This window comes from Nycticebus coucang, chromosome 8, assembly GCF_027406575.1.
Source record: "Nycticebus coucang isolate mNycCou1 chromosome 8, mNycCou1.pri, whole genome shotgun sequence".
Classification (NCBI taxonomy): Eukaryota; Metazoa; Chordata; class Mammalia; order Primates; family Lorisidae; genus Nycticebus; species Nycticebus coucang.
The window spans coordinates 988,024-1,014,732 of NC_069787.1; the positions used below are offsets into that span (position 1 = coordinate 988,024).

Consider the following 26,709-nt stretch of genomic DNA (forward strand, 5'->3'; position numbering starts at 1 on the left):
TCTTATTTCCTAAAAGTCTCTTCAGCTGATGCATTTTTAATTGAGTGATCTCTAAGCTTTGACTGGAGCGGTATATAATCATTTGGATTCCTGAGCATAGGAAGTCTCCCCTCTGCTCTCTGTCCCTGAGGTATCTAGTAGCCTGAGGGACTCATTCTTATTCTCTGCGGTGTCTGCCTCTGCGGGAGGAACTGCCAACACTGCTTCCAGGGCCCTAGCCTGCCTGGGTGAGGTCAACACAGACATTCAGCACGCCTGATAGCTCCCATCTCCTGCTCAAGAATTGCTGTAAAGGCCATCAATCCAGGGAGTGCTGGTACTTTAATAATTATTATTACAAAAAATGAATGATGCCAGTGCAATGATAGCAGGGCTCCAGATTGGGGGGGGGGGGCTGTAGGGACATTTGCTTATGAAAGGAACCCTCAGAGGCAGCAAATCTACCTGGACTTAATCACTGAGCACCTCTAAGGGGCGATGCTTCGCAGAATGGCTTGGTGGGGCCAGACCCCTTGAGCAGAGTGGAGGTGCACTGACTCCATGGGGCATTCTGCACAGCTCTGTCCCAGGCTTAGGGGAGAGGCAGCCCACCTGCAGGGACATGCACCAGGGGCCCAGGTGTCCCGAGGGCAGAGAGGGTGATGATGGGCAGGGAGGAAGCAGCGGCCCTGTGGGGTGGCTCTGCCCTGGGCTCATGGCTGTGCCATCATCTGTGAGTGCTTCCCAAGACCTGCTGGGAGGGCTGCTGTGTACTTGGGAGCTGTGCTTGGCTGTTACTGAGTTTCTGTGTTCTCCTCAGCCTCATGATTATCCCTCTCTGAATGGGGACCTCAGACACCTCCTGAGAAGCCCTACTCTGTACCCTGTATCTCCCTCTTCTTAGTGTTTTGGTCAAGGCTGTATATGTTTTCCTTAGACACAAGCTGGGACCAGAGAAGCCCTGAAGAAGTGAGGCAGCTCGCCTTGGGGATTGTCCTTCCCCGGTGTTTGCCAGTGTTCCGGGGAGGGCCGATGGGGGTGCATGAAATGAAGTAAAGGGAAAGCAGCTTCACTGCTTCTTGGGCCTTTTGAGACTCATGAATAGCTCAAGCCTTTACATAACAAAGGACAGACATTAAAGTTAGGGAGAAAAGGGACAGAAAATGTAAGGTGGATGCTGTGTAGGGGTATGGGGTGGGTGTGAGCTGCACTGGAAAGTCAGGAAGAGTTGGGAAGAGGGGTTCCATTCCATACCCTGAGATCTGTGGGGCAGCGCCCATTTTGTTCCTTGATGTGGCCTCAGCCCTCAGCACCTTTTTTCTGCCAATCCCTTATCCCACTCAGCAGACAGTACCCACTATTAACAGTTTGTTATGTATCTTTTCAAAAACTTAAAATGTACATTCAAGCATATGTTTTGCCCACATGGAATCATCCACATTGTTCTGCAGGATGCCCCCCAGGCCGTCCGGCCAGTGTCTACACACGCCTGCTGCAGTAGGAGGAAGACCATGAGTGTGAGCACCCACCAGACTGAGCAGGGGCTGGTGAAGTGCTAGCCACGTCACAGCGGTCCGGAAGAACCGCAGGAGGCTGCTGACCAGGCCAGGGCTTTGTTCTCGCCCACAATTCGCGTGGCAGGGTCACACAGGCTGGCCGGAGAGGGCCTACGGTGGTCCTCCTGCATGAGCAAAGGCAAGCAGAGATCTGGGGGCAGTGCTGAGACTCATGCAACAATAGCTGCCTTCTGTTCATTTCTTTATTTAATTTAAAAAGCCATGTATGCACACGTGGCAAAACGTTTAAGTCAATGGAAAATTGAACACCTTATTTCTGCCAACCCCTTATCCCACTCACCAGAGAGGAGCTGCTGTTAACACTTTCCTTGTGTATCCTTTCAAAAAAATTTAATGCATATTCAAGCATATATTTTACCCAAATGGAATCATACTATATTGTTCTGAAGCTTGCTTTTTTCACCTTAATAATATGTCTTGCAGTTCTTTCCCTGTCAGTATGTATAAACCTTTCTCATTCTTGTTAACGGTTGCATAGCTAAAATCAGATTCTTCAAGCTAGTTGGAACTTTGAAATCAATGTGATCTAATTGCCTCATTTTGCTGGAACCTGGAGAGGTGAGATGACTTGCCAGGGGGCACAGTGAGTTAGTGAAAGGGAGGGATTCCTCTGAGAACTATTTAGCAAGAAGAGCTTCAGAGAGTCTGGACACTGGGGATGACAGAGAGGAATGACCATTACTGCCGGCTGCATTTCCTCAGCAGCATCTATGTCCATAATTCCAGGCTGTTTGCAGCAGGGGAAAGGAGGGAGGATTGGAGAGAGGATGTGGTAGCCCTCTGCACAAGGTGGCTGAGTGGAAATGTCATTCTGGCCAGGAGAAGTGTGTGTTCAAGTTTTAGTAAGAGGCCCTCTGTCTTGATTGACAGAACAAAACACTCATTATTTGGAGAGCAAGTGTTTTCCTATAAGTCACTAGATTTTGGTGCGTTCTTTTGTAGTTTCTGGCATTGGAGCAGAGCTTGGTGGCAAGTGGTCCTGGGCTGCTTTTCCTGTCCCCACCCCCACTGCTGCCTGTTCCCTCTGGCCTCCCACCATGTCACGTAGGTCAGAGGGACAGAGGAGTGAGGGGAGCCTTCTAAAGGCCAGCAGGGCTGTTCTGTGTAAAGATGCCTCTTGCCACACTTAGAATGGGCAGAAGATGGGACCCACTCTCAGAGGTACTGAGAGACTGGCATTTGTGTGCTCCTGAGCCTTCTGCTCACAGTGTGCGGGTGAGAGCTGGGGGCCATTGTCTGGGGTACATGTGCTCCGAGCATTGCCCACTTGCCAGGGTATAGGATGGGAAACACAGACTAGAAGGGCAGTTTGTCCTACGACATTAGCTTTACATGAAGCTTTGAGGGAGAAATGCTATTTTTATATTAAAGCAAACACTGATATTATCGGCTAGCATGGAAAAGTCAAGTTACTTTTCAAGATAAAACAAGCAATTTCAAAGTGATTTTATCCTTCCTTGCCTCCAGCAACTTCAAGCTTTAACCCCTAGACCCTGGAGTTTCTCCCTCCTCTGCTCTTTGGAACTTTGTTGAAAAGTACTTTAAGTTAGATTGGGGTAGTTTTTTCAAGAAAGTAGAAGTTTTTCTTAATGATATACATGATGTAGAACTAGGATCAGGAAATGGCAGGACCCCAGTAGCTGCAGGCCAGGTCTCTGCCTCCCGCTGGACCAGACACCTTTGCTCCCTTCTCCCTGCTCCCCACAGCCCTGCTCTGTCCTTCCTCTGACCTCTCAGAGCCCCTTCCACCCTGCTGACTTCTGCTCAGCTCTCATCCACCCTGATGACTTCCTCTTGTGTTACCCCTATAGCCACCTGGCTGCTCTGTTTATTCCCAGAAGAAATCTGATTGGCCCGGCTCATCTTCCTACACCTGGTCACAGGTCACCGACCAGGATTTGGATAAGCTAGGCTCTGATCTGATCAGCTAGAGTGGGGAGTTCAGGGTCATCTCACACAAGACATGTTTCCCTGCGCCTCCCCTTCTGGAAGGGCAGGAGTGGTTAGGAGGCTAGCTGATCCTAGGTATGGACTAGCACATGATGCTTCCAGTCCAGCCGTCGGTGGCACCGTGGAGAAGGGGAGGCCTTCAGAAAGGGAAACAGCGATGACTGGTGGAGGTGGAGGGCCCTTTCCTAGGCCCTCTCTCTTTCAGCGAGCTATGGTCTGCCTATTGCTGTGACCCAGGCTGCCACTGAAGATCTTTAACTCACAAGAAGCTTATCAGTACAGACAACCTATATAGACCAGCGGTGGAGAGTCAGATAGGAGCTGAAGGAAGGGGCAAGGGGGACAGAGCATCAGCAGGGGGACCCTGGTGTTCGACCCACTTTGTTGGGAAAGAGTGGTGCTGGCAGGGCCCCCCAGCAGGTGCACCAGGGTCCTCCAGACATGCTGCTCCAGCAGGGCTAGCATCCCTGTTCATCGAGGCTGGCCATGTTTCAGGAGCCATTAATCCTCTTTGTATCTCTTAAGTATTATGACTGTGGACAAGGTTCTCTTCACAAGAATGTCATGATACCAGTAGATAACAAGTCTGAAATATTTTTCTTCTTTTGGATTAATATAGCGTGATGCTGTGAGTTAATGGGCTGGAGATAGGGTGTATTACTCTTTTAACTAGGACATTATTAACAGAACAAACATGCTTTTTCATCTGATTTTATCCTTTCCTATTCTTTACTGCCTTTTTACTGAAGGACTTTTTTGTTCTCTACTGTCTGATGGAGAAAGGATAGGCAGTCTGGTTTAGGGAGTCAGACAGGCCTGGGTTTACATCTTACCTCTACTGCTTGCTGGCTCTGTGACCTTGAACAACATTCTTCATCTCTATGAATCTGATTTCTCAGCTATAAAAAGGTGATGATGTTCCCAGGATTCTCTGGCCAATAGGATCTAATGGGTTGCTCACAGTTGGCACCGAAGAGCTCTCTAGTTGGCCCCCTGGGCCTGGGCTTGCTGTTTGCTCTGCCTGAGCAAATGCTCTTCCCTGTCCTCCCTCCTAGCCCTCCAGCCTGTGTCTTACCAGCTTGGACACTCTAGCACAGGAGCCTTTGCCCTGACTGTCCTGGTTTTCTTCCAAGTAGGATCATGGTCCGTGAAGAGTCTTTTAACCTCAGTCTCTGTCTGTAGAATGGGGCACATGGAGATGATATTTCTGGGTTTGATAGCTATAGATGAAGCCCCTCAGGTCTGCAAGGCCTGGTGCAGTGTCACTTCCCAGCCAGCCACCCAGCTCACTCTCCCCCGACTGTCCTCCAGAAGTGCATCTGGAATGAGGCTGTCCCCACTCTTCTTCAGAAAGGCTAAATGTTAAAAAATGTGAACACATGTAGCGTTTTGTTTTGCTGCTTGCTTCTCCCTCTGAGATTCCTTTTCTCCCCAGCTGGGAAGTCACCAGTAGCAGACAGGGTTGCCAAATGACTGAGCACTGGAAGTGTGCCAGGCATGTTTCCAGACAGGAGTCCTCACCACCTGCCCTCCATGAGGTAGGCAGTGTTACTGTAACTGCTTCACAGACAGGAGGGTCCAGCTGAGAAAAGCCATGTTACTGGGCATGGCTGCACAGGCTGAGCCAAGCCACTCTGCCCTCAAGCCAGTGGTTCTGGGTTGGGTGTGTGGTTCGTTCTGCTCTCACTGAGCCTCTCAGCTGCTCGCTGCTCTGCTGCTCAGCGCTCCTTGACCCCACACTCCCGTCCTTTGAGCTGAGTCTATTTGTACAATGCCAAAGACTTCCAGAAGTTTCCTGGGTCTACTTTGTATTCAGTGTCTTTGCCTATACAATGTGCCTCCCCTACTGAAATATCCTCTGCTTGAGGACAGGATGGAAAACATTCTCAGTTGATGTCTTTATGTAGCTGTGAGCACAGACAGAGTCTGTGCATTAATGTGAGCCCATGGCCACATCCATGATTTCTCTCCAATGCTGAGAACAGAAGGACTGTCTTAGAAGATGCAGCTGACCATGGCAGAACCAGTGGGACATAGGGTGCACCCACGCTATGCGCTGCACTCCCAGTCTCTCCAGAGCTCTGAGCCACTGTCTTCAGTGAAGAACAGCCCTCTCACTGCAGCAGCCTTCTCGTTGGTGACCACCAGGACTGGCTGGTTCCTTGGGATTTGTTCCTCCAGAGCAGCCCATTTGGAAGGCAAGTAGACAACTTGTCAGCAAGAACAACCATTCTTCAGGATTTGGCTTTTAGTCCCCTCGTCTCTGCCAGTGTTTGGATCGAGTCTTGATCGACATCCTGGTGATGTTGCCATGTTCCCAGAAGACACTCTGAGTTCACAGTGACTCACCACTTCCCAGCGCTCAGGCTGGCTTCCCTCACTAGATGCTGTGCACTCAGCACCCCAGCACAGGCTGGTGCTGCTTATGTGTGCATCCTGAAAGGAATGTCCAGCTCACAGTCTCCACGGTTCTCACATGGTGCCTGCTCACCCCAGCTCCACATCCATGTCCCGAGCCTTGACCAGTGAGACACTCTTCCTAGCATGGGCCCCTGCCCTCTGTGGCTCCCAGCACAAGGCAAGCTTTTCAGGACTTTTCCCAGACTCTGTAGTTACTTACTCTTTTGCAAAAGAGCTTTTCTCATTGAAGTCCCTCTTGTAAAAAGAGACCACATCAATAAGAACTCTAGATTGCAAGTGAAAAAAAAGCCACAATGCAAATGCTTAATTTAAAGAGAGAGATGCTTACTGCTTTACACAACTGAAAAAGTCCAAAGACAGGTTTGTGTTTTGGCTCTTATTGACCCAGGTCTTCTGCGAGGTTGTGAGAGGTGGTCTTTTCAGCCCTTTCGGCTCTGCTGCCCCAGTGAGCTCTGCTCCCAGGTCCCACAGAGTGGCCGCTGGCAACTTTAGGCTCACAGCATCATAATGCCCAGAAGACTCTGTTTCCTAGGGGTGGAAATAGAGTCCTGTGATGGAGCTACTTGGCTCTGATTGCCCCTGAGTAAGAATAAGGGGCTTTCCTTGTCCCTGTCCCTATGGCCAAGGACACAGACACATTCCCTGGCTCAGCCTTGATCACTAGCAGCATTACCTGAAATACCAGGGCCAAGTTGGGAGGATTGTTCAGAAGAGAGAGAGTCAGTAGACGCTGCATGGCAAAAGCAGCAGCTGCCTGCTGTGCCGGCTGACCCTGAGGTCAAGATGTGGGTTTCTGTCTCCAGGAAGGACAGGTTGGGTGTGCTGGGTCCCTTAAGTGAGATGTACCTCACAGGGGAAAAGTAACGCACGGGACCATCAAGAACCGGCTCACTCTGACTGCAGGAGTCCAGACACAGTCTCCAAGGAAGTTACATTGGATCCTATCTGATAGGTGAATTAGAAGAGGGGGCTGTTTTCCAGGCTGGAGGCCAGCACTGGCCAGGGCACATCTGAGCGTGTAGGCTTGGGAATGACTTCAGGTACGTTCTATAGAGCAGCGTTGCTGTATGCTGAAGACACAAGCAGGCGGATGAGGGCTTTGCCTCCTGGCCGAGATGTGCAGGCCTGTCCCGAAGGTGCAGGGAGCTGGGAAGTGGCAGCAGAGGAGTAATGAGGTACGATGTGTGCTACAGAATTTAGCAAGTGTGTGGAAGAAATCTGAAGGTGGGGAGAAAAAACACAAAGCTAACAGGATTTTCTGAGAAAAAGATCACAAGGACCTGAAATAGGGCATCTGAGAGGTAAGATGGAGAGGAAAAGAGAGATTTGATGTGTTTATGAGGTAGAACAGCAGAAATCTGTGACCCTTAGGATAATAAGTGACTGAAAAGATGAGATTCTGAAAGTTCTGACTGGAATAGCTGAAATCAGAGCAAATGGGAAACTCGCTTGCAACTCATTAACAAGAGACAGGTGACCCCGCAAGAAATGGGCACAGGACTTGAATAGACAGTTTTCCAGAAAGTATGTGCCAGCAAGCATCTGCGACGGAGCTCAGACCATAGCCACTAGGGAAATACTCATCAAATCAATGAGATGCCCCTTCACATCTACTGGGACGGCTGTAATTTTTTTACAAAGAAAAATAGTAAGTGCTGGTGGCGTCTGTGGCTCAGTGAGTAGGGCTGTGGCCCCACGTACCAAGGATGGCGGGTTCGTACCCAGCCCTGGCCAAACTGCAACAAAACCAGGCGTGTGCTTGCTTTGGCAGCACACATACTAAAATTGGAACAATACAGAGAAGATTAGCATGGCCCCTGTGCAAGGATGACACGTAAATTTGTGAAGCATTCCATAAAAAAAAAAGCCAGGCGTTGTGGTGGGCACCTGTAGTCCCAAGCTACTCGGGAGGCTGAGGCAAGAGAATGGCCTAAGCCAAGAGCTGGATATTGCTGTGAGCTGTGACGCCACAACACTCTACTGAGGGCAACAAAGTGAGACTCTGTCTCTAAAAAAAAAAAGAAAGAAAAATAGTAAGTGCTGGTGATGATATTGATATATCTGAACATGCATGATGGTGGTGTTAGAAAAAAATACTAGAGCCACTGTAGACAGCAGCCTGGCTATTCCTCAAAAAATTAAACAGAATTACTATGTTTCTCGAAAAATTAAACAGAACTACTATGTGATCATTTCTATTTCTGGATTTAAGTTTATACCACAAAGAACTGAAAAAAGGGACTTCAACAAACACATGTACGTGAATGTCCATAGCAGCACTATTCACAAATCCAAAAGCCAGAAACAGCCCAAATTTTCGTCAGTTGAATTGATAAACAAATGTGGTATATCTGGATGGTGGAATAGCATTCAGCCATAGAAGGAAATGCTACAATGTAGATGAATCTTCAAAACATTATGGTGAGTAGAAGAAGCCAGACAGATGGATAACACACAGCGACAGAGCAAGCAGGCTGGTGTTCCCAGGAGTGTGGGGAGGGACGGGGGGAGAAAAGCCTCGTGGTAAGGGGCTTTGCCTTGGAGTCATGAATAGAAGTGGTGATCATGCAACATTGTGAATGTTCTAAATGCCACTGATACGTTCACTTTAAAATGGTTAAATTTATATTATGTGAATTTCACCTCCATAAAGAATACTTCTTCAAAACAGAAGAAATAGGTAAAATAGGAGGCAATAGCACGTTGTGTATACATACGTGGAGGGGCCTGTGGGGTGTCTGGGTGCAGTCAGACATGGAGAGAGGGCTGTGGGCATCGCCAGCAACCTGTCTCAGGCTAACATGTTTCCTTTCATGACATCTCATCTGGTGGGCAGCAGCTCAGATCCACTGTGACTGCCTTTCTGAGCATGATTTTGTGGAGTCGGATGACATGGTTCTGGGTTAGGTGGCTGATGTTAAGATTGTCCAGGCTATTGTGTTTAATTACCATATTGGAAAGATGCTAACAGACAGGTCAGCATCAATCATCTCAGAGGTTCTCACTCTCATCCTGGGTAATCTTTTTTATTGTGATAGAGGTAAAGATGAGGAGACTGCTCATCAAATCTGCCAATTTCCCGAAAGTTAGACGGATAGCAAGTGTGTTGAATAACCGTCTAGGCTGCCGGCTGTCGTGGGCTGCCCAGAATTAATTTTCCTTCCTTTAATGTCAATATCTGGAATTTAAAAAAAATTTTAGCACAACTTAATGACCTATTACCACATTTCCAATTCAAAAGTGAGTTAACGTGGTTTTTGCTTTGAACCTTTATGTATAAAACTGTAATGTTGGAAATGGAATAGAACAGTTGTGGAGAGGCTATTCTCACTGTTCTCCAGAATCCCTGGCCTCTGATGAATAAAGTTTGGTGGACCTTAAAAAAAAAATTCAGTTTAATATGGAGCTTTACATGATGACGTTACAGAAATTGCTTTTGTAAGGTTAAATTTTGCATTGTAGCTTGTCCTTCACCCAGAAAGTGTGGCATATACTCATGGAATGTACCCTTTGGTGGGAACATACCCAACTCCTTCCCCCATTTGAATTTAGTTTTTCTCTCATGTGAACATGTAGTTGTTAATCCATTAGTTTGAAATTGGTATTGCGTGCATACAGTGCTTATTTTTCCATTCTTAGGATACTTGGCTTAGGAGAATATGTTCCAAATCTGTCCAGGTTGTTACAAAAGTTACAAAGTCTCTACCTTTTTTATGACCGAAGTGTTCAGTGGTATGCATATCCACAATTTATTAATCCATTCATGTGTTGAAGGGCACTTGTGCTGTTTCCACATCTTTGGGATTGTGAATTGTACTGCTATAAACATCAAACGCGTATGTCCTTATGGTAAAATGTCCTTTTTTCTCTTGGGTAGATACCTAATGGGATTGCAAGATCCAACGGAAGGTCTACTTTTAGTTCTTTGGGGACTCTTCATACTACTGTCCATAGAGGCTGAACTAGGTTGCAGTCCCTCCATTGGAATATCTGGATTTTCATTTGAAAACTTTCCTTTTCTCTTCAGACAGCCCATGCATTTTTTCATTACGTGAACCCAATGCTAATTCTCATGTGTTCCAAAGTGATAAAGTGACTGGCTCAGATTACATGACCCCATGTGGGGCAAAAATACAAAAAAGAAGTTTGGGGATCTGGGAGAAATAATATTCCTCGGACTTCAAAGAACCCAGTCCTTTTCTTGTTTCATCCATTCACCATTCTTGTTCTTAAGAGTTACCCTTTCATAGAGTACCATAAAGGAAGTTCTGTTTTCCTAGCGTATGTGAACTATGAAGCCCATGGCCCCGAACAGTGCAGCCATCGCTCAGCCACGAGGAGAGCCAGGCCTAGGATGAACCTGACCTAAGGACAGCAGGGCACAGAGCAGGCACAGCCCCGCGGTTTGTATAGCACCACAAGCCTTGGCCGTTACTGAGCCAGGTGTCCCCTTGCCTTGTTCAGACTGCTTTGTTTCTAATTATCTGTTAATTGCAACCACTAGTGACCTGATTGTCACAGTGATAAATCAGCCTCTCAAGATCTCACTAGATCTTATTAATTAAATTGTATGTTTATTAAATTGTTACATTGAATTTGGCAGGAATAAATGTTGGGTATTTTTACTTTTTCCTGAAAACTCACTGATATACAAAGTATATTGTATACTTAGGACAACTGCTGGGAATTCTGGGACACAGCATCTCCTGTTCTGGACAGTCATTGGACAGCAAAACCAAGGGAATCAGAGAGAAATGGGCAGTTTGTAGCTAAAGGTTGCACCATCCTGGGTCAGCCGGTACACATTTCTTAACTGTATACAAAGTATGCACATATACTTTGTAGCAACATGAATTATAATGGCCTCGGGAGTGTTCCTTGACATTAAGCTCGGTGTGACATGGAGTTAGCAACCTGATATTAAACCCCAGTCTTCTCCCTTCCCACCTCCGTGGCCTTTCTGAGCCTGCCTTTCATCATCTATGAAATGGGGTGACACCAGCCTTTTCTGTGTTATGAGAATCAAAGGAATACTGGTTTGTAAGTTATGCAGCATAGCACTTGGCTTAAGAGTAGATGCTGGTGGCAGGTGGTAATGTGAACTTTTAACTTTAAGAAACAAAAAGCCAAACTCTAATTAGCTTAACCAGTGAAGAAACGTGTAATAGGAGACCCACGATGGTGCAACCTTTAGCTACAAATTGCCCATATCTCTCTGATTCCCTTGGTTTTGCTGTCCAATGACTGTCCAGAGCAGGAGATGCTGTCTGTGTCCCAGAATTCCCAGCAGTTGTCCTAAGTTTCATTCATCTGGACTGGATCCGCAAAGGTGACTCAGCAGTCTTGTGGCCAGGGAAATGAATACACTGGTTGGCCTGACCTCAGATGCGTCCTGCCCCCTGGGATCTGAGGTTGTAGTCCAGTTCCCTAGAGCCACATGGATTCCCCCAGGGACATGGGAAGTATCCGGGAAGGAGAAAAGGAATGGGCACTAAAGTGGTCGCACATAGGGATTGAATCCAGTGGAGCCATCTTGAAAGCTGGCGTGTTCCTGCAGATGCTCTGTGTGAGAGGAGACTTCCTGGTCAGGCTACGATGTGGACTTGTGTTCCATTCTGAGCCTCTCTCTAGATAGTGCAGGCAGAATTTGAGGAGTGTTTGAAACCATATTACTCGAGAAAGGGTTTGGAACTTGTAAGAGAAGACTCAAGGGCACTGTGGTAACTAGAGCGTCACAGAGTGACGACGTGCGGGAGAAGGCCCGTAGTCACTGCCACTCACTGAGTGCTCACTGCGTCACCGGGCAGTGTACCAACCCTCCGCCCGCGTCGTCTGCCGTACCCTCCCACGGCCCTTTGAAGGAGGGAGCAGACCTACTGGGTAGTTACTCTCGCTGCCCTTGCTTGATGGGTAAAGAAACTAAGGAACGGGGAGGTTACGTAACTTATCTAAAGGCATAGAACCAGGAAGTGGAGAGCTCAGGATTTAAATTTGGGTCTCCATCTCAAGTTCTCTGAACTTAGAATGGTGATTCTCAACCTCACCTGCACATTTGAATCCCCTGGAGGAAGTTCTTTGAGAACTGATGCCTAGGGCCCACCCTTGACCAGTCCTGAGAGTCTGTGGGGTGACCTCAGGATGTCATATGAAGACAGCTCAGGCATTTCCAGTGTGCAGCCAGGGTTGGGGACCACTGGCCTCGAGTGTCAGCCAGTGGAGGACCACAGTACCTCTGCCTTCCTGAGCCCAGTGGGAATTTCAGATACGCAAAGTTGTAGGTATAATGCAAAACCCCAGGGACATGTAAGGACTGTGGTAAACAGAAGTGCAGGATCCAACTGGGGCTTGGAGACAAAGGCCGAGAGGCCTCCCTGCACATGCACGCTTCTCAGACTTGCCTGGGGACTGCTGCAGGCTTGGAAAAAGCAGCGTGGACGCGGCCTGAGGGATTCTGCAGTTCTCACAAGCTCCCAGGCTATGTTGATGCCACTGCCTCTGGAGCCATCCTTGGAGTAGCAGGGCTATAGATGGCCATGCTGCCCCAGCTGACCAGGTGGAGGTGCACTTGAGAGCTGGTCTTCAGTCCCCTGTGAGGACAGTGGGGGCAGGCTTGTGGCTGCCTTCCTGGAGGCACGTCCATCTAGTGGATGTCTTCTGAGAGGGACCAGAGAGCTGCTCTCAGGAATATGGCTGGGCTCTGTCAAGAGGGCTGAGAATCTCTCTACACAGGAACACTGAGTGCAGGGCCTTGTCCGGCCCACCTGTGCAGTCCCCCTGCAAGCCGGAGTCCAGGAGCAGCACAGAGAGGAGGCGTCTTACTGACCCTTCGTGGCCCAGGGGCAGCCTGTTGGCCCCATGGGGACAGTGTCCATTGCTGGGCCTGAGTGGTCGTTCTGCATCCCCAGGGATCACTGTTGTTGTTCTTTAACCATGGAACAGATTTCTAGGCTTTGGGTTTATCTGTGAGACTTTGTACTCCTGTGCTTTGTTGCAGAGAACCCCAGTAGCTCAGAGCATTGAGGCCCTGTGTAATCCGTGCAAGGTGGATCACCTGTGTGAGGCAGAACTGGATTAAAGTTCGTGTTCTTGATTTTTAACATTTTTATTTTCTGTTGTGCTGTGTATTTTGTTTTCAAACTTTATCGATCTTCATTTAGCCACATATGTTTCTACAAATGTAAGAAACCAGATAACGAGCAGCACGGAAGTATGGCTGGCTGCCCAGTGTTGGTGAGAACAGTCCTGCTTTGCAGAGGCCCTGCCTCCCTCCACACCCTGCCAGCAGGGTAAGTTGCTGGTAGATTACCTGCCAATCCTGTTTTCTCCAAGCACCCTCTGAATTTCCTCCCTGTCTACCCTCACATGCTTCTGTCCGTCTGAGTTAAGTGCCGCTGTGCACTTTGTGGCTGCTCATGGCTCTGTGCCCTCCTTATTTATTTATTTGCAGTTTTTGGCTAGGGCTGGGTTTGAACCTGCCACCTCCAGCATATGGGGCTGGCGCCCTGCTCCTTTGAGCCACAGTCTGTGACCTCCTTCTGCCTTTAACGCCCTCTCCCTGCCTCAGCTTGGCTCCGGAGGATCCCTTCCTAGTCTGCAGACCCTGGGTCTGGGAAGGCTTACCTTTCACACACCATAGCATATTTAAAAAAATTGTTTCTCACATATTACCTTTACTGGGACTTTGACCTTTTGTCCTTAACTATTTATCAGATACTTCTTCCATGAGATTGTTCCTTGAATAATCCCACTCTCTGAGTTCACCTTTTCTGGTCCCTTGCTGTACATTCAAACACAAATCCTTTGTTCCGCTCTCAGGGCAGTGCCTACAGGGTAGTGCCAAGGAGCTATCCTTCCAGCCCTGGTTATCCACTTGTATTGCAAATCACGTGGCTTCTTTGTAAGGAGCTATACAGTCAGCCAGCCAGCAATTTATAGTCTTGACAAGTTCCTGTGGGTATGTGCCCTTTCCAAGAAACTAGGCTATAGCACCTGTGTGTGTCCTCTGTGGCTCCTCTTCCAAGGCACACCAAAGGGGGGGTTGTTCTCACCCAAACCCCGTCTCAGCTACCCCCAGTCGGAAAGTGCTTTGGAGTGAAATTCAGTACCCATCCTAAGGTCTGAGGGTAATGTTTAGTATTCATTGTGAATCAGATGTTTAAAAGAATATGCAGCTAGTACTAATTTACACAGCTTAACATGTATCTCCTGTTGTATGACATGCAAAGTGTGTGTATCATATCATATGTACACACAAATACACACACACACGCCCAAAGCTCTGTTTTTTCACTGCCCTGTGAGGAGAGAGTAATAAGTCGTCCCTTCCAGCTGCACACGAAGCAACATACATGTACCCAAGAAGTGACCAGAAGTTAGAAGAGCCCAGAAGAGGCACAGCTCTGAGCCCCAGACCCCTCTTAATGGCACCAAAAGAGAGAGACAGTGACATACAGGGGTCTTTTCTATCTGCCTTTTCACAAATGCAAGCACTTCTGGGAGAGTCTCACCTAAAGCCACTCTCACTAACACTGTAATTAGCAGTTCACACTTCAGCAAGGTTCAGATGGCAGCCAGACGTGCATGTTCAGACACAGGACGTGGGATAGCTGTCCCAGGAATGAGAGGTGCCTGGAAGGGAAAGATTGGGATGCCCTGGAGGAGGAGGAGAGGAAGGGCATGAGCTGGGGCTTGGCACTACGGGGCATATGTTTCAGGAGGACTGGCTAGACAGGAGACACATCATGTGGGGAGTGGACTGGAGCAGCTTAGGCCCAGAGGTGGTGAGGACAGAGCAGTCTAGAACATGTCTGACCAGAATGAGCTGAGTAGTGACGCCTGCATTCATCTTTCATGTGTGCACCAGTCAGGCCTGGGGCTGGCCAGGCTTTGTCATTAAGCTAAGGAAATGACCATGAGCACAGGCAGCTCCAGTTCTTAGCCAGGAAGCTGACACGTTAGCAGTGAGTGCAGTGTGGGGCATGTCCAGAGCACCAGGAAGGAAATGAGTACTTCTGCCTGGGAGAGGGCTGATACTGTTCAGCAGAGAGCACGTTGTTCCTGGGTCTCAAAGTGTGGACGAGAGTTTCTCAGGTAGACAGGGAAGAAATAGCAGAGGAAGCAGTCCCTAGAAGAACCTCATGGAGGCGTGAACTGCGGCCAGGCATCGTAGGGAAAGGACATAGCCTGCAAGGATGGCGCCAGAGTCCTTTATTAGAGAGGCTAGACTCAAAAGGGCGCTGTGCAGGCAGTGGGGACTTTGAAAGTTTTCAACTGGTCTGCACAGAAAGCTTGCTCCAGCAGAAGGAGAGGAGGAACCTGGGCTGGGGAAGTTGAGGTGTGGGCTGTGCATGAGGCACATCCTCGTACTCAGCTTGCTCAGAAGATGATGGAGACTGAATGAAGGCAGTGACGGTGCAGAGAGAGGGAGGATTTAGGAGACACGTGGGAGAAAGGGTTATCTACACTCGATTGCCAGGTTGAGGTGGGAGACCCAAGGGACAGGAAGTAATGATAAGTGACAGGTTTAGGAGTTGGATGAGTAACTGATATGGTTCATCAATTCAGGGACTGTAGGACATGGAGACGTAAGGAGAAAACCAAAAGATGGGGGTTTGTAGGAGGAGGAGAGTTCTGGAAAGAGGGTATCTGACAAAAGGGAGGAAGAAAGAGAAGTGGGATCCCATTCTTAGTGGAGCACCGTTTTGCCAGGGGGCTCCAGAGCTCCGGCGAGGAGCATTGGGCAGACACCAGGGCTGCAGCTGTCCAGCGGCCATCTTGACATCCTCACCCATTGTCTCCTACAAAACATGTCAAGCTCACAGGGCCATGACAGAGGAACTGGCCTGATTGTGAACTGCCAGGCACCCAGATCCTGTCTCGCTCCTCAGTGAGTGACCTGACTGTCACCAGGTCTCTGCAGGTGCCCCCAGGTTGCCAGGCTGCTTCCTCTCCTTCCTCTCAGCAGACCCTATATGGAGCAGCCAGAGCCTCCCAGAATGGGGCTCAGATGGTCACACCCTTTAGGGGCTGCTGCTGCCGTCTGCTCTTCTCATCCTTGAACACCTTCTTCCCAGTACTCATCGGCCATTTGAGACCATGCCAAGCGTGTTTCTGCCCCAGGACCTAACCCCAGTCTTCACTTACCTCCTCTCTCATATTGTTCAGAACTCTGTCCAGGGTCACCCCAGCAGAGAGGCCTTCCCTAGTCCACTGTCTAACATCCTGTTGCTCATCCTGTTGCTCCTTCTTGCTCTAACTTGCTGTGTTTGTTTTATTTATTTTAATTTTTTCATATTAAACTTGAAGTTTTATTCAGGTTTGATTTTAACAACTTTGTTGGGGAGAGAGCCCGCAAGAAAGGGAGAAGCCCCTGGGGGCAGGACCCCTCTGGATGCCTGAGGAAGGGACAAGTCCCCTCCCCTGTCTTCCTCTTCCCTCCCCATCTAAAGGGGTTTGGGGAGAGAAAAAGAGGAGGGCGGTGGTCCCCAGTCTATGGGGGTGGTGTTTAGGGCAAAGGGCTATGGAGAATAGGGGACCAGACCAGGGGTAAGTAGGGGAAGGACACAAGGACCATTTTCCAGAATCCACAGCTTTCTGATTCCAGATTAAATGTAAAAAAAAAAGAACTAAACAACAAGCAGCACCCACCCCCCGTCCCCCACCAGGGCTGGAGTGAGAGGAGAAGAGGCAGGCAGCTCCACCAAGACCATGGCTCACTTGCTCCTGGCCAAGGGAGCTGGGTGAAGGGCAGGGGCTCCCCGACAGATTGAGGGGGTGGGGAAAACCAAAATAGAACATCAAATAAATTGTGTAGGAGTCCAGCCGAGGGCCAGGAAAGGCCAGACCAGGCTGGGGGAGGGGCCTCTGCAGGCTTGAGGATCACTGCTGTCACCAGCACCCTCCTGAGAGCCAGTTACTGTGCCATGGCCTTGATGGCAACAGTGGGCCCCTCTGTCACGGCAGGCAGCCCTGTGGTCAGGCTCTCTTCCCACAGTCAGGCTTCTGCTCAGTGTCCTTACCAAGGTCTCCCTCAGCAGGCAAAGGTCCTCTCGCACCTCTCCGCTGTCCTGGAGCAGTGATCAGTACTCAGCCTGGATGCCAGTCAGCTGGAAGTCATTCCTCTTGGTATTGGGGCCATCCACATTATGAGTTGACAGGCAGATAATCTTCATATTTCTTCCCTGTAAAGATGTCAGTACCAACCAGGTAGACCTTGGCATGGCCGTGTTTGCCAGTCTCTGAAGCAGACATCTCGACGATCTTACGTAGCTAGCCTTTGAGCACCACAAAGCCATTCTCAGTTAATGCTGAGCACTGCTTTGGGAAGGTGGTGAGGCGCCTGCATTTTCTGTCTCCAAGTCCAAATCATCTGCCCCTTTAAGAGGCTTCAATTCCAACTTGCGCCAACGCACTGACTCGACCCATCCGCTCGCCACAAGCCCAGCCGCTGCCTCCGAGCCTGCTGCCACTGCCGCCTCTACCGCCTGCTGTTTGTTCTTAAATGATACTTATTACTAAGTAAAAGGTTTTTTCTTATTTTTCCATATGTAGACTGTGAGCCCTGTTGAGCCTTACAAAGGCAAGGACTCCCGTCTCTCACTACTGCTATGCTCCCTGCTCGGAGAACAGGGCTTAGTAAATAATAGGCTCAGTAAATAATTTTTGGATGAGTAAAAGGAGCAAATCAACTATGACGCGCTGGGCAACATGTTTAAGTCCATTATTTGTTGCGTCCTCACTTAGAGCGCCCCTGAAAGTCAGGGAGGCACTTTTCTCCCTGGACCACTGAAGAAAGAAGTTCAGAGGGAGGGTCAAGAAGCAGATGGGGAAGGGACACACAGGTGCTGATGGAATTGTGGTGGCTTGTGTGCCCCAGCAGCAGCCTCTGTGGTCTCTCGGGAGGGACTGAGGTAACAGGTAAAGCATGGGACAGCTGAGGCAGAGAATGGGCAAGGAAGCCAGCCTGGAGTCTCAAGATTGTAAGTAGCTTGGAAGGTCCCATTGAGCTGGAGCCTGAGTTGGCAGCCATTCTCCTCAGGGAAAATGTCTGAATCTGTCTAGTGGCTTGTCTGGACAGTTCAGGTTGGGGGCAGGCGGGAGTGCCCTGGGAGTGAGCGAAATAGAGCCTGGTGGGCTGTGATGGAAGAACTGGGCCTTGGGCACACAAGGACAGAGAACGCAAAGCTGAGAAATCACTGAACAGGGGACCAGGAAGGGGCTTGGGCCAGGAGGTGAGTGCAGGGCAGGACCTGGAGACTAGAAAGAAAAATGTGGGTGTGGGAAAGGGTAAAGCCTGCCTCATGTGACTTGAAGGGATCACCATCTCCAGGGCCACTGACCGGGGACAGTCTCAGGGAGGGCTGACCTGTGGGGACGGAGGGAGGGTCCTCGTGAAGAGCAAGTCAGGAAAGAGGCCCCTCCATCCAGCTGGCAGCAGGGTGTGGCTCAGCCCACCAGCCAGGAGGCAGCCATGCAGCCACTTAACATTAAAATTTTCATACATTCATTGTTGTGTAGCTGACTACATGTTTTGAGCTTTTAATTTTTTCATGTTATTTGGACCTTTTTAAAAAGACTTGTGTTCAATTCTCACTCATTTGTGTTTTTTAATATTTTCACATCAGAGACTTTCTCCAAATCCTGAATATGTTAATTTTATTCAGTTCTCTTAAAATTTAGTGTTCCTGTGAGCTTTGAGAAGCATTTAATAATTAGGCGGGTGAGTTCCAAGTATCCCCAGCTGACCAGCATTTGGCCACGTTGCCAGCACCTTGGCATAGGGCTCTCCTATCTTCAATCTGTTCCTCGCAGATTTCTGGAATTTACTTGAGCCTTTACCCATGGCCCTTGTCCAGACTGCACTCATTTTGCTGGGAATCTCTCCCCTGCCCTGGACAGCCAGGATTCTAGGCATCACATTTTTCTACATGTAATCACGAATTGGCACTGTGTGCTGTCCTCGTGGCCTTTGGTTTGTTATTTCTTTTCCTAGGGGACAGCTGGGCACAGAGGGGAGGCTTGGAACTGTGCAGACCTGTTCTAGAGCCGTGCTCTTTGACTTGAAGTAGGAGCCTTTGCCTTGCTGAACCTGTTTCTTTTTTTTCCTCTGATGGATTTTTAAAAAAATTATTTTAGGGGAGGTGCCTGTGGCTCAAAGGAGTAGGGCACTGGCCACATATGCTGTGGGTGGCAGATTCAAACCCAGCCCCGGCCAAAACCTGCAAAAAAAAAAAATTATTTTAATTAACACATAATAATTGTACATGTTCATGGGGTACGTGGATGTACTGATACATACAATGTATAATGCTCAGATCAGGGTAGTTAGTGTATCCCCAAACCCAAACAGTTATCCCTTCATTGTACTGGGAGCAGTCAGTATCTCAGCTGTTTGAAGCTATGGAACACGCTGTTGCTGGTGTGGAACACTAGGACGTGAGCCTCAGCTTTTTCTCCGTCAGAGAGGCAGTGGCTCCTACCTTCTCTGAGCATTCTGGGCATAATGCTTGGCCTGAGGAGGTCTGCTGACCCTTGTGAGGGACGTGGCCCTGTCTAATGTAGGTTTTGAACACATTGCTAGTGGGCACAGGCAGTGAGTGTTGGCTCTTGCATTCTCCCAAAGCAACTTAATGAGAAAGGTTTCAAGTTCCTGATTCTCAATTAATCCCTCTGACCCTTCCTGACTTCACCTAAACTACTCCTAGCTGGTGGGAGCTTGGCAGACTTTCTTGAGTGGGTAATGAAGTGTCCTGGTCATCTTTAGGCACTTCTGACTGGGTAAGTAAGTGTCCTGGTCATCTTCAGGAGCTTCTTGTAGCTCTGACTTCTCTTTCCACTTACTCAAAGATTTTATACTGAGGACCTGCTGTGTGCCAGGCACTGTGATAGGCTCTGGGGATAGCTTATGTCCCCAAGAAACTTCTTTCACTCTTCCAGTACCCACAGATCTCTCTTCCAAATAGATCAGGTACTTTGTTGGTTAGTATGCATTTGAGCAGGGGTGTTTGTGAAGTTCTTAAAACATGTATTGAGCATTTACTGTGCTAAGCAGGGTTCTGAGCATCTTGCATGTGTTATATCGTTCAGTTTCCTCAAAACTGTGTGCAGGAGGCTCTGTCAGTATCTCATTTTACAAACTAGAAGCTGAGGAGACAGACACAGAGGCCTTGCCCATTGCCTGTGGTTACACACAGAGGGGGTGGGTCCCAGCCCAAGTCCCAGGCCAACACTCATGTGCATCATCTCTGCCCCATGTGCCTGTCTGACATTTTTTGGAATGCTCCTTAGACCTTAGTTCTGTCTCCTGTTCAGTACAAATCCCTTGAATGCCACGATCTCTCAGGTTCTTTTTCTCCATGACACCTAGCACAGCCCCATGCACACAGTGGGCTGTTGCTGGCAGCTCTTCCCTTGAGTGTGCCTGCCTGGGCCCAGCCCACAGTTGCTCTCCCAGGGATCGGTGCATTGAGCTCTGTCATCTTCAGTCCATGAGCGCTCACCTTGGTGTGCAGGCCACACTCCGCTCTGAGCTGACTCGGTTTGCCTGACACCTGTGGTGCCCTGCACCCTCCTTCCCCTCTGCTCCCTGATCTTAGCTCCAAGACAGGCTGCCAGGCCTTCTCTGCTGCCCACAACATGTTTACTGCCCTCCCTTCCCAGCTGTCTCGCTGTGGCTTCCCTCACCCTCACACTCGCTTTTGATCTTGCAAATCCAGGCCCTTGGAGAAATCAGACAGTATGAAATATGAAAACTGCTCGGGAAGTAATTGAAGAAACACTGTGACTTTTGAAACCCATAGAGATAACACTTACACCTTCTTACTCATGTTATTTAATTTTTAATGGCAGATTTAATTAATGGAGATCGGATCTCCTGCTTTCAGATGTGCCTACGGAGCAGCTGGAGAGGGGGAGGGGCAGCTGTTCATAGGGCAGAGGAAACGACTTTTTAGAATTGGGAAACTGTCAAGTCTAATGGGAAAGAAAATCACCCAGAAGTAATAGTTCATGTCAGTGGGTACTAACTAATGTGGTGAGAATTCAGTGCTGTGTGCTTCAGAGAGGCTTCCCCGATTCTTATAAATGGGCACCAGGGCTCCTTCATAGGCACAGTGACTGTGCCTCTGGATTCTCCCCAGTACTGACTTCTAGCTGGGGAGAACTGGGTTCTATTGTCCACACAGCAGCCAGAATGTTAATTTTAAAATACTAATCTACCTGCCACCCCCTTGCTTAAAAAGTCCTCCTCATTGCTTACAAGGTGACGTCTAGGCTTATGAGTGTATGGCTGAGACTACACCCTCCTTCACGTGTAGCCAAGAGGTGGCCACGGCTCCCCTATGTGGCTGCCCGTTGATAAGACCTTCCTCTCATTGGCTTATTTCTGCTCATCCTTTTAAAGTTCATTAAAAACAGATATACCCTTTGACCCAAGAATTTGACTTCTAGAGTGCTCCGTATAGATATCCTCATTTGCTTACAAAGGGATAGATACCACAATGTTCCTTTCAGCATTGTTTATCACAGCAGATGTCAAAGCTGCACCCAGTGGCTCATGCCTGTGATCCTACCCTGTTTCCTCGAAAATAAGACCTACTTGCAGGAAAGATAAGACGTCCCCTGAAAATAAGACCTAGCGCATCTTTGGGAGCACACCTTAAAATAAGACACTGTCTTATTTTCAGGGAAACAGGGTAGCACTCTGGGAGTTTGAGGTTGCTTTGAGCTCTGACATCACCATGGCACTGTAGCCTGGGGCAACAGAGTGAGACTCTGTCTCAAAATAACAGTAACAATAATAATAATAATAATAGCAGAAGTTTGGAAATAATCTGCTGTGTGTGGACAGGGTGCTGCTCGGGTGAGTCACAGGTTTCCTTCGGTGCTCCTTCCAGGTTCCTTCCATGCTGAGCAGGAGAAACGAGTGGGGTCTCTGAGAACTCAGTGGGAAGAGCGGTGTCTGCTGTGGACAGCCAGTGTCAGGAGCGAGCAGGTGGCTATGTGTGCTCACACTTGCATAGTAGCCCTGCAGGATGCTGGGATCCTGACTGGCCAGAGGCTCACCATTTACCATACTTCCTCTGTTCTTTCTGTGTTTGTTCCTTTAACATAGGTAAATATTAATTTTTTGAAAACCTTGTTTAATGTAAAAAAAAAAAAAATGTAGGCCTCAGTTAAGGTATTGGCTCCCAAGAAGCCTATCTGACCCTGGTTTCCATCAGGGGCCCTCACAGCTCCTGGGATGACTGGCCGAATGTCTTGCTGCTAATTGGACATTGTGTCATCTGAGAGCCTCACGAGGCCAGGGAGCAGCCTGCATTTGTCTGTAAATGCCCTGTTGACTGTTGGGTCTACCTGGTGGTGCCAGTCCTAGAAGCCCTGCAATGGTGGCTAGTCAGGAATGTGCAGAGTGCCCCATGCTTCCCAGAAGAGGGGTCTGGGTCCACTCCCACATCTGCCAGATGAGAGGGCTTCTGGCCACAGGAAGCTGCTCAGGATGCCCCGGATGTGGACAGGAGACCTTCCCAGCTACGAAAGCCATGGTTTTGATGACGTCCATCTCTGTGAATCTGCTCAGGCAGATGAGATGAGGAGGGTAGTTGCGTCAGGGCAGGACAGGATGGAGATTTTTCTGAGTCATTCTGAGCAACAATAGAGGAAGTTGCAGTGGGGCAATCGCCACCACTTCTTGGCCTGTGGGTGCTTTCCGTGACAAATCTAGTTGACCACATGCTCCAACCAAGCTCGCACTCAAGCCAGACTGTCCCTAGTGATACAGCATCTAGAGTGACAGCGTGCCAGGCCCCCTCTGGGCCACATGTACTCCCTGGAAGGCGGTGACGTGATGCTGAGGAGTCCAGTGGGCACAGCTACAGGAGAGAGAAGTTTGGCCCCCTGAGCCATGACCTTGTTTTCTGGGAAAGGAAGTAAACTAGGATCGGTGGGGGGTTTAGGATAAAGCATGTTTTAGCTTCAGGAACTTCAGTGGCCCTCTGGTGACTGAGTGGCTGTCTCTCAGCCAGCCTGCACGGTGGGCAGTACCCTGACTTATGGGTGATAAGAGAACACAACCAGCATGTGCCAGAGCGCGAGTTGGAACATGAGTCTATGGGCTGTGCCACTGCCTGGTGAGGGCCTATGCAGGAAGGTTCGGACGGAGTCTATGTGATCCCCATAGGATATGGGAGGGCAGGGCCCTGGTTTGATCCCTCTCTGTATTGGTACCTCCTGCTCAGGACAGGTGCTATTAGTAAGTGTTGCACTGGTTGAGGCAAAGTCCCAATCTCTGGTTTGAACATGGGGGCTCTAGAGAGGAGCATGGAGCCAGAACAGGCTATGGGGTGGGGGGCAACCTGTATTTACTTCCTGCCTGTTGTGTGCCTGGAGCATTGGTGTGTCCTCAGCTGGCACTCCTGACACTCAGTGAGGTTCAGAGGAAGCAGAGTGAGGAGAGGCGAGGTCGCTTGCCAGAGCTCACTTGGCAGCAGCTGGATGGTGAAAGGCCCAGAGGTGGTTCCTTGTCCTGCCTCACTCCCCCATGCCCAGCTGAAAGCAGAATTCCAGCACTTGGTGGTTCTTCTTTGTAAGGGGTGCAGCCTTCTATTGTCTGCCTCCAGCTCCCCTGAGGCCATGGTGCAGTGGAGAGTACCTGGGCTGCCCTTGGGGTGCTGGCTTGAGTTCAGTCCTGCCTTGGTTGGGTCCCTGCAGCAGGCAGCTGGGGTTCTGTGCTGATGTGAAGAGCTGTCCCTGCCGGGCTGAGGCTGGACCTTGCTGTCTGTCTGAGGATAGGCTCTCCACTGTTTTTCTCACCAGGCTATCTGTCTGAGGATAGGCTCTCCACTGTTTTTCTCACCAGGCTATCTGTGTGTGTAGTGGGTGGAGAGAGCCAGGCTCAAGTCAGGACCACAGCTGTGGCTTCTTGTCCCTTTGTCACCTTGCGAGCAGGCTGTAGGCACTGATGGATCTGTGCCTGCAGCAGGCACCTGAGGCCTGGTGTTTCTCTTTGCTCGTCTGTAAAGCAGGGCCAACTGCCACGCCTGTGAGGCTTTGAGGCGCAAATGTGGTTGGTCTACAAGGGGTCTGGCCTCAAGCAGACTCCACATGGCACCTGGTGCTGTCGTCTTCACCCTTGCTAGGGAGCTCTGACCTCTGACCCCTGCCCCACACAGGGACCAGCTGGCCTGGCTCTGTCTCACATTGTTTCGTTTTCAAAACTGCTTCCTGCATGAACCAGTAGCACCAAGCATGCCTCCCCTGTGGCCTACGTGTCTGTCCATCTGTGGGCCTTGCAGCTCTGTCACCTGGAGCATGGAGGGAGGTGGGGAGTGGATGTGTTAGTGTTGGTCTCCTCTGGGGATAAACGAAGTCCTGGGAACTTAGGGGAAGGAGAACGCTGAGTCTGTGCTTGCCTAGCCTAGAACAACTTACCCTGGGGCTCAAAGAAGGTAGGTAGCTTACCCAGGGTGATGTGGTTGTGGCACCACGGTTTAAACTCAGCTCTGTTTTGTTCCCAAGCTGGGGCTCTCCCCACACCAACCCAGCTCTGTACCGTGCATGAAAAGGGTGATCCCAGGAAAAGTAACGTGTGTGGCTTTGGAACCTCCATGCAGCATCTGGACAGGTGGCTGCCATTCCCCTGAGCAGGGTGGTGGTGCAAGCAGCAGACCAGGAATCCACACACCTGGTTGTGGTCTGGTGCGGCCCTGTGCTGTGTGATTTGGGGCAAGTCACTTCACCTCTTTGGGCAGCAGAGTCCAATTGTATAAAATAGGAGTTGGACCAGATCAACTCAGTAATTTTTTTTCTTCAAAGATAATAAATGTTTTAGGCTTTACAGGCCCATACTCTCTGTTACAACTGCTTAATGCCACTGCTGTGGCACAAAAGTGGCTGTAGACGGTACGTGAACAAATGCGTGTGTCTGTGTCCAGCACAGCTTCATTTATAAAGGCAGATGGCAGGCTGGATCTCACATGTGGGTCGTGGTTTGCCAACCCTCCTGCTAAAGGATTTCATGATGTTCTGGCCTGTGCTCTTCCAGGATTTTGTAGCGGGGGCCGTCTGTGGTAAGTGCTAGAAACCAGGCTGTGGACCTGTTGCCACTCTCCCTGATGCTGGTCAAGGAGGTAGCATCTGTCGGTTTCTCACGTGACTGCATGCCACGAGGGAGCCAGAGGGGACTTTCAATCTTTGGTAACCAGTTCTGCTTTTCTCTTTGCAGAATGCTGAGATGTATAAACTATCTTCACAGCAATTCCATGAGGCAGCATCAAAAATGGAGAGCACGATAAAGTAAGAATTTGATTATTCTTTGTAAACTTGGCCCATATTTGTAAAAATTCCCACATGTGGTTTGAAACCTGCCACCACCTGCCTAATTTCAAATTTTGCTAATAACACAGATAGCCATCTGTTCCTCAGCTCTCTCCACTGGATGTGAGGTGGTCATTGGTCATTGGTAATTGACCAAATTAGTGCTCAGTTCTTCTCTTAATCCTTGGGAAGCTGGAATGGGGCTAAGCCAGGCTTGCAGTGTTATTTCTAGGGCCTGGTGTCTCGTGACCAGGAGCTGTTCTCATTGTCTAGTTAGCCAAGGAACTGGGAAACAGGCCCAGGAAGAGGTCAAGACAGTTGCTACTGGCCCCTCCTCCCCTTGGGTGTGTGGAGGATGTAGGGCCGCATGTCTCCTTGGCCTCCTATGTGCCTGGCACGCGTGCAGTGCCTCCTGCACTCTCAGGGTGCCGTGGCTCACTCGGGTCATGCAGTGCAACTCCTCCAATCTCAGGGGAACTGGCGTACAGAGCGCCATGGCTCACTCAGGTCACACAGCTCCAAGCACCAGCATCTGACTGTCATGTTCTTGTCCTGTCCGCTGAGGGCTGCGAGCCAGAATGTCAAGGGAAGAGGAAGGTACATACCGGATGTCCATTACAAACACAGCTTTGCTCAGTTAAGGGCTCAGGTTCCCGAGGGTCAGGAAGAGATCCCTGGGGAAAGAGAGCCAGGCCTGTGTGTTCTTTGTGTGAAGACGGTTTCTGTGGAATCCAGAGACCTTCATATGTTATCCCAGAGGTTCCAGCATCCTCCTCTGTTCTCTCAGTGCTTCTCTCTCCCCCAGGAGTGAGTCAGGTGGATTCACCAGGCAAACCTATCACAGTACAAAGGTGAGCCGTTAGATCTGCACCAGGAGAAGAAAATTTCAGAGATTGGTTTGGGTAACTAGAAAATGACAAAATACCTGTGAGAATGGCTGCTGCAGAGAGCCATGGAAAGGAGCCAGGAGGGCAGTGGGGATGGGCGCAAAGTCAGTACGGCCCCCGTGTTACGGAGCAGGGCAGGGAACTTGAACGCAGAGTTCCCAAGGCCAGTGGGGATCCTACTCCCACGTGGCAGAACTGTTTAAGAATGCATTTGGGGAAGAGAAAACAATTATCTTGAATTAAGCCTCGGACGAAGAAAGTTTTCCAGCTGGCAGATGCAGACAAGGACAGGTGTTGAGGTGGTGGGACCTGGGTGTGAGTGAGAGCCTTTGGACTACACATACCCCAGAAGTGGAGGGTGCTCAGCTGCCTTACAGGGTGTGAGCCACCCGGCACTCAGAAGCCTTGCTCTCACTGACTGGCAAGCTCAGCCCATCCTGTTCATCATGGCTGAGAAATAATCAGAATCAAAAATCAGTGAGGGAGACAATGGGGAGAAGCCACATCAAAGAGGCCACTAAGTGACAGCTGCCACATTAATGTGATCCCTGGAGATGGGCAGAACCACAGCCATCCCCCCCCAC

At 49.5% G+C, this 26,709-nt stretch overlaps 1 protein-coding gene, 1 non-coding gene and 1 pseudogene across 5 annotated transcripts in view; 2 read left to right on the plus strand and 1 right to left on the minus strand.

The window, feature by feature from the left end:
• Positions 1-26,709, plus strand: part of CHCHD6 (coiled-coil-helix-coiled-coil-helix domain containing 6) — a 311,456-nt gene that overhangs the window by 236,950 nt on the left and 47,797 nt on the right. For all 4 annotated transcript variants that reach the window (XM_053599513.1, XM_053599515.1, XM_053599514.1 and 1 more), the window contains exon 6: positions 25,147-25,217. In XM_053599513.1, the coding sequence (XP_053455488.1) occupies positions 25,147-25,217 (71 nt within the window). The remainder of the gene's footprint in view (positions 1-25,146; positions 25,218-26,709) is intronic.
• LOC128592878 (U6 spliceosomal RNA) lies at positions 7,683-7,789 on the plus strand. The gene has a single exon (XR_008382089.1). It is a non-coding gene; the product is annotated as a U6 spliceosomal RNA (small nuclear RNA).
• On the minus strand, positions 16,840-21,999 carry LOC128592315 (eukaryotic translation initiation factor 5A-1-like; annotated as a pseudogene).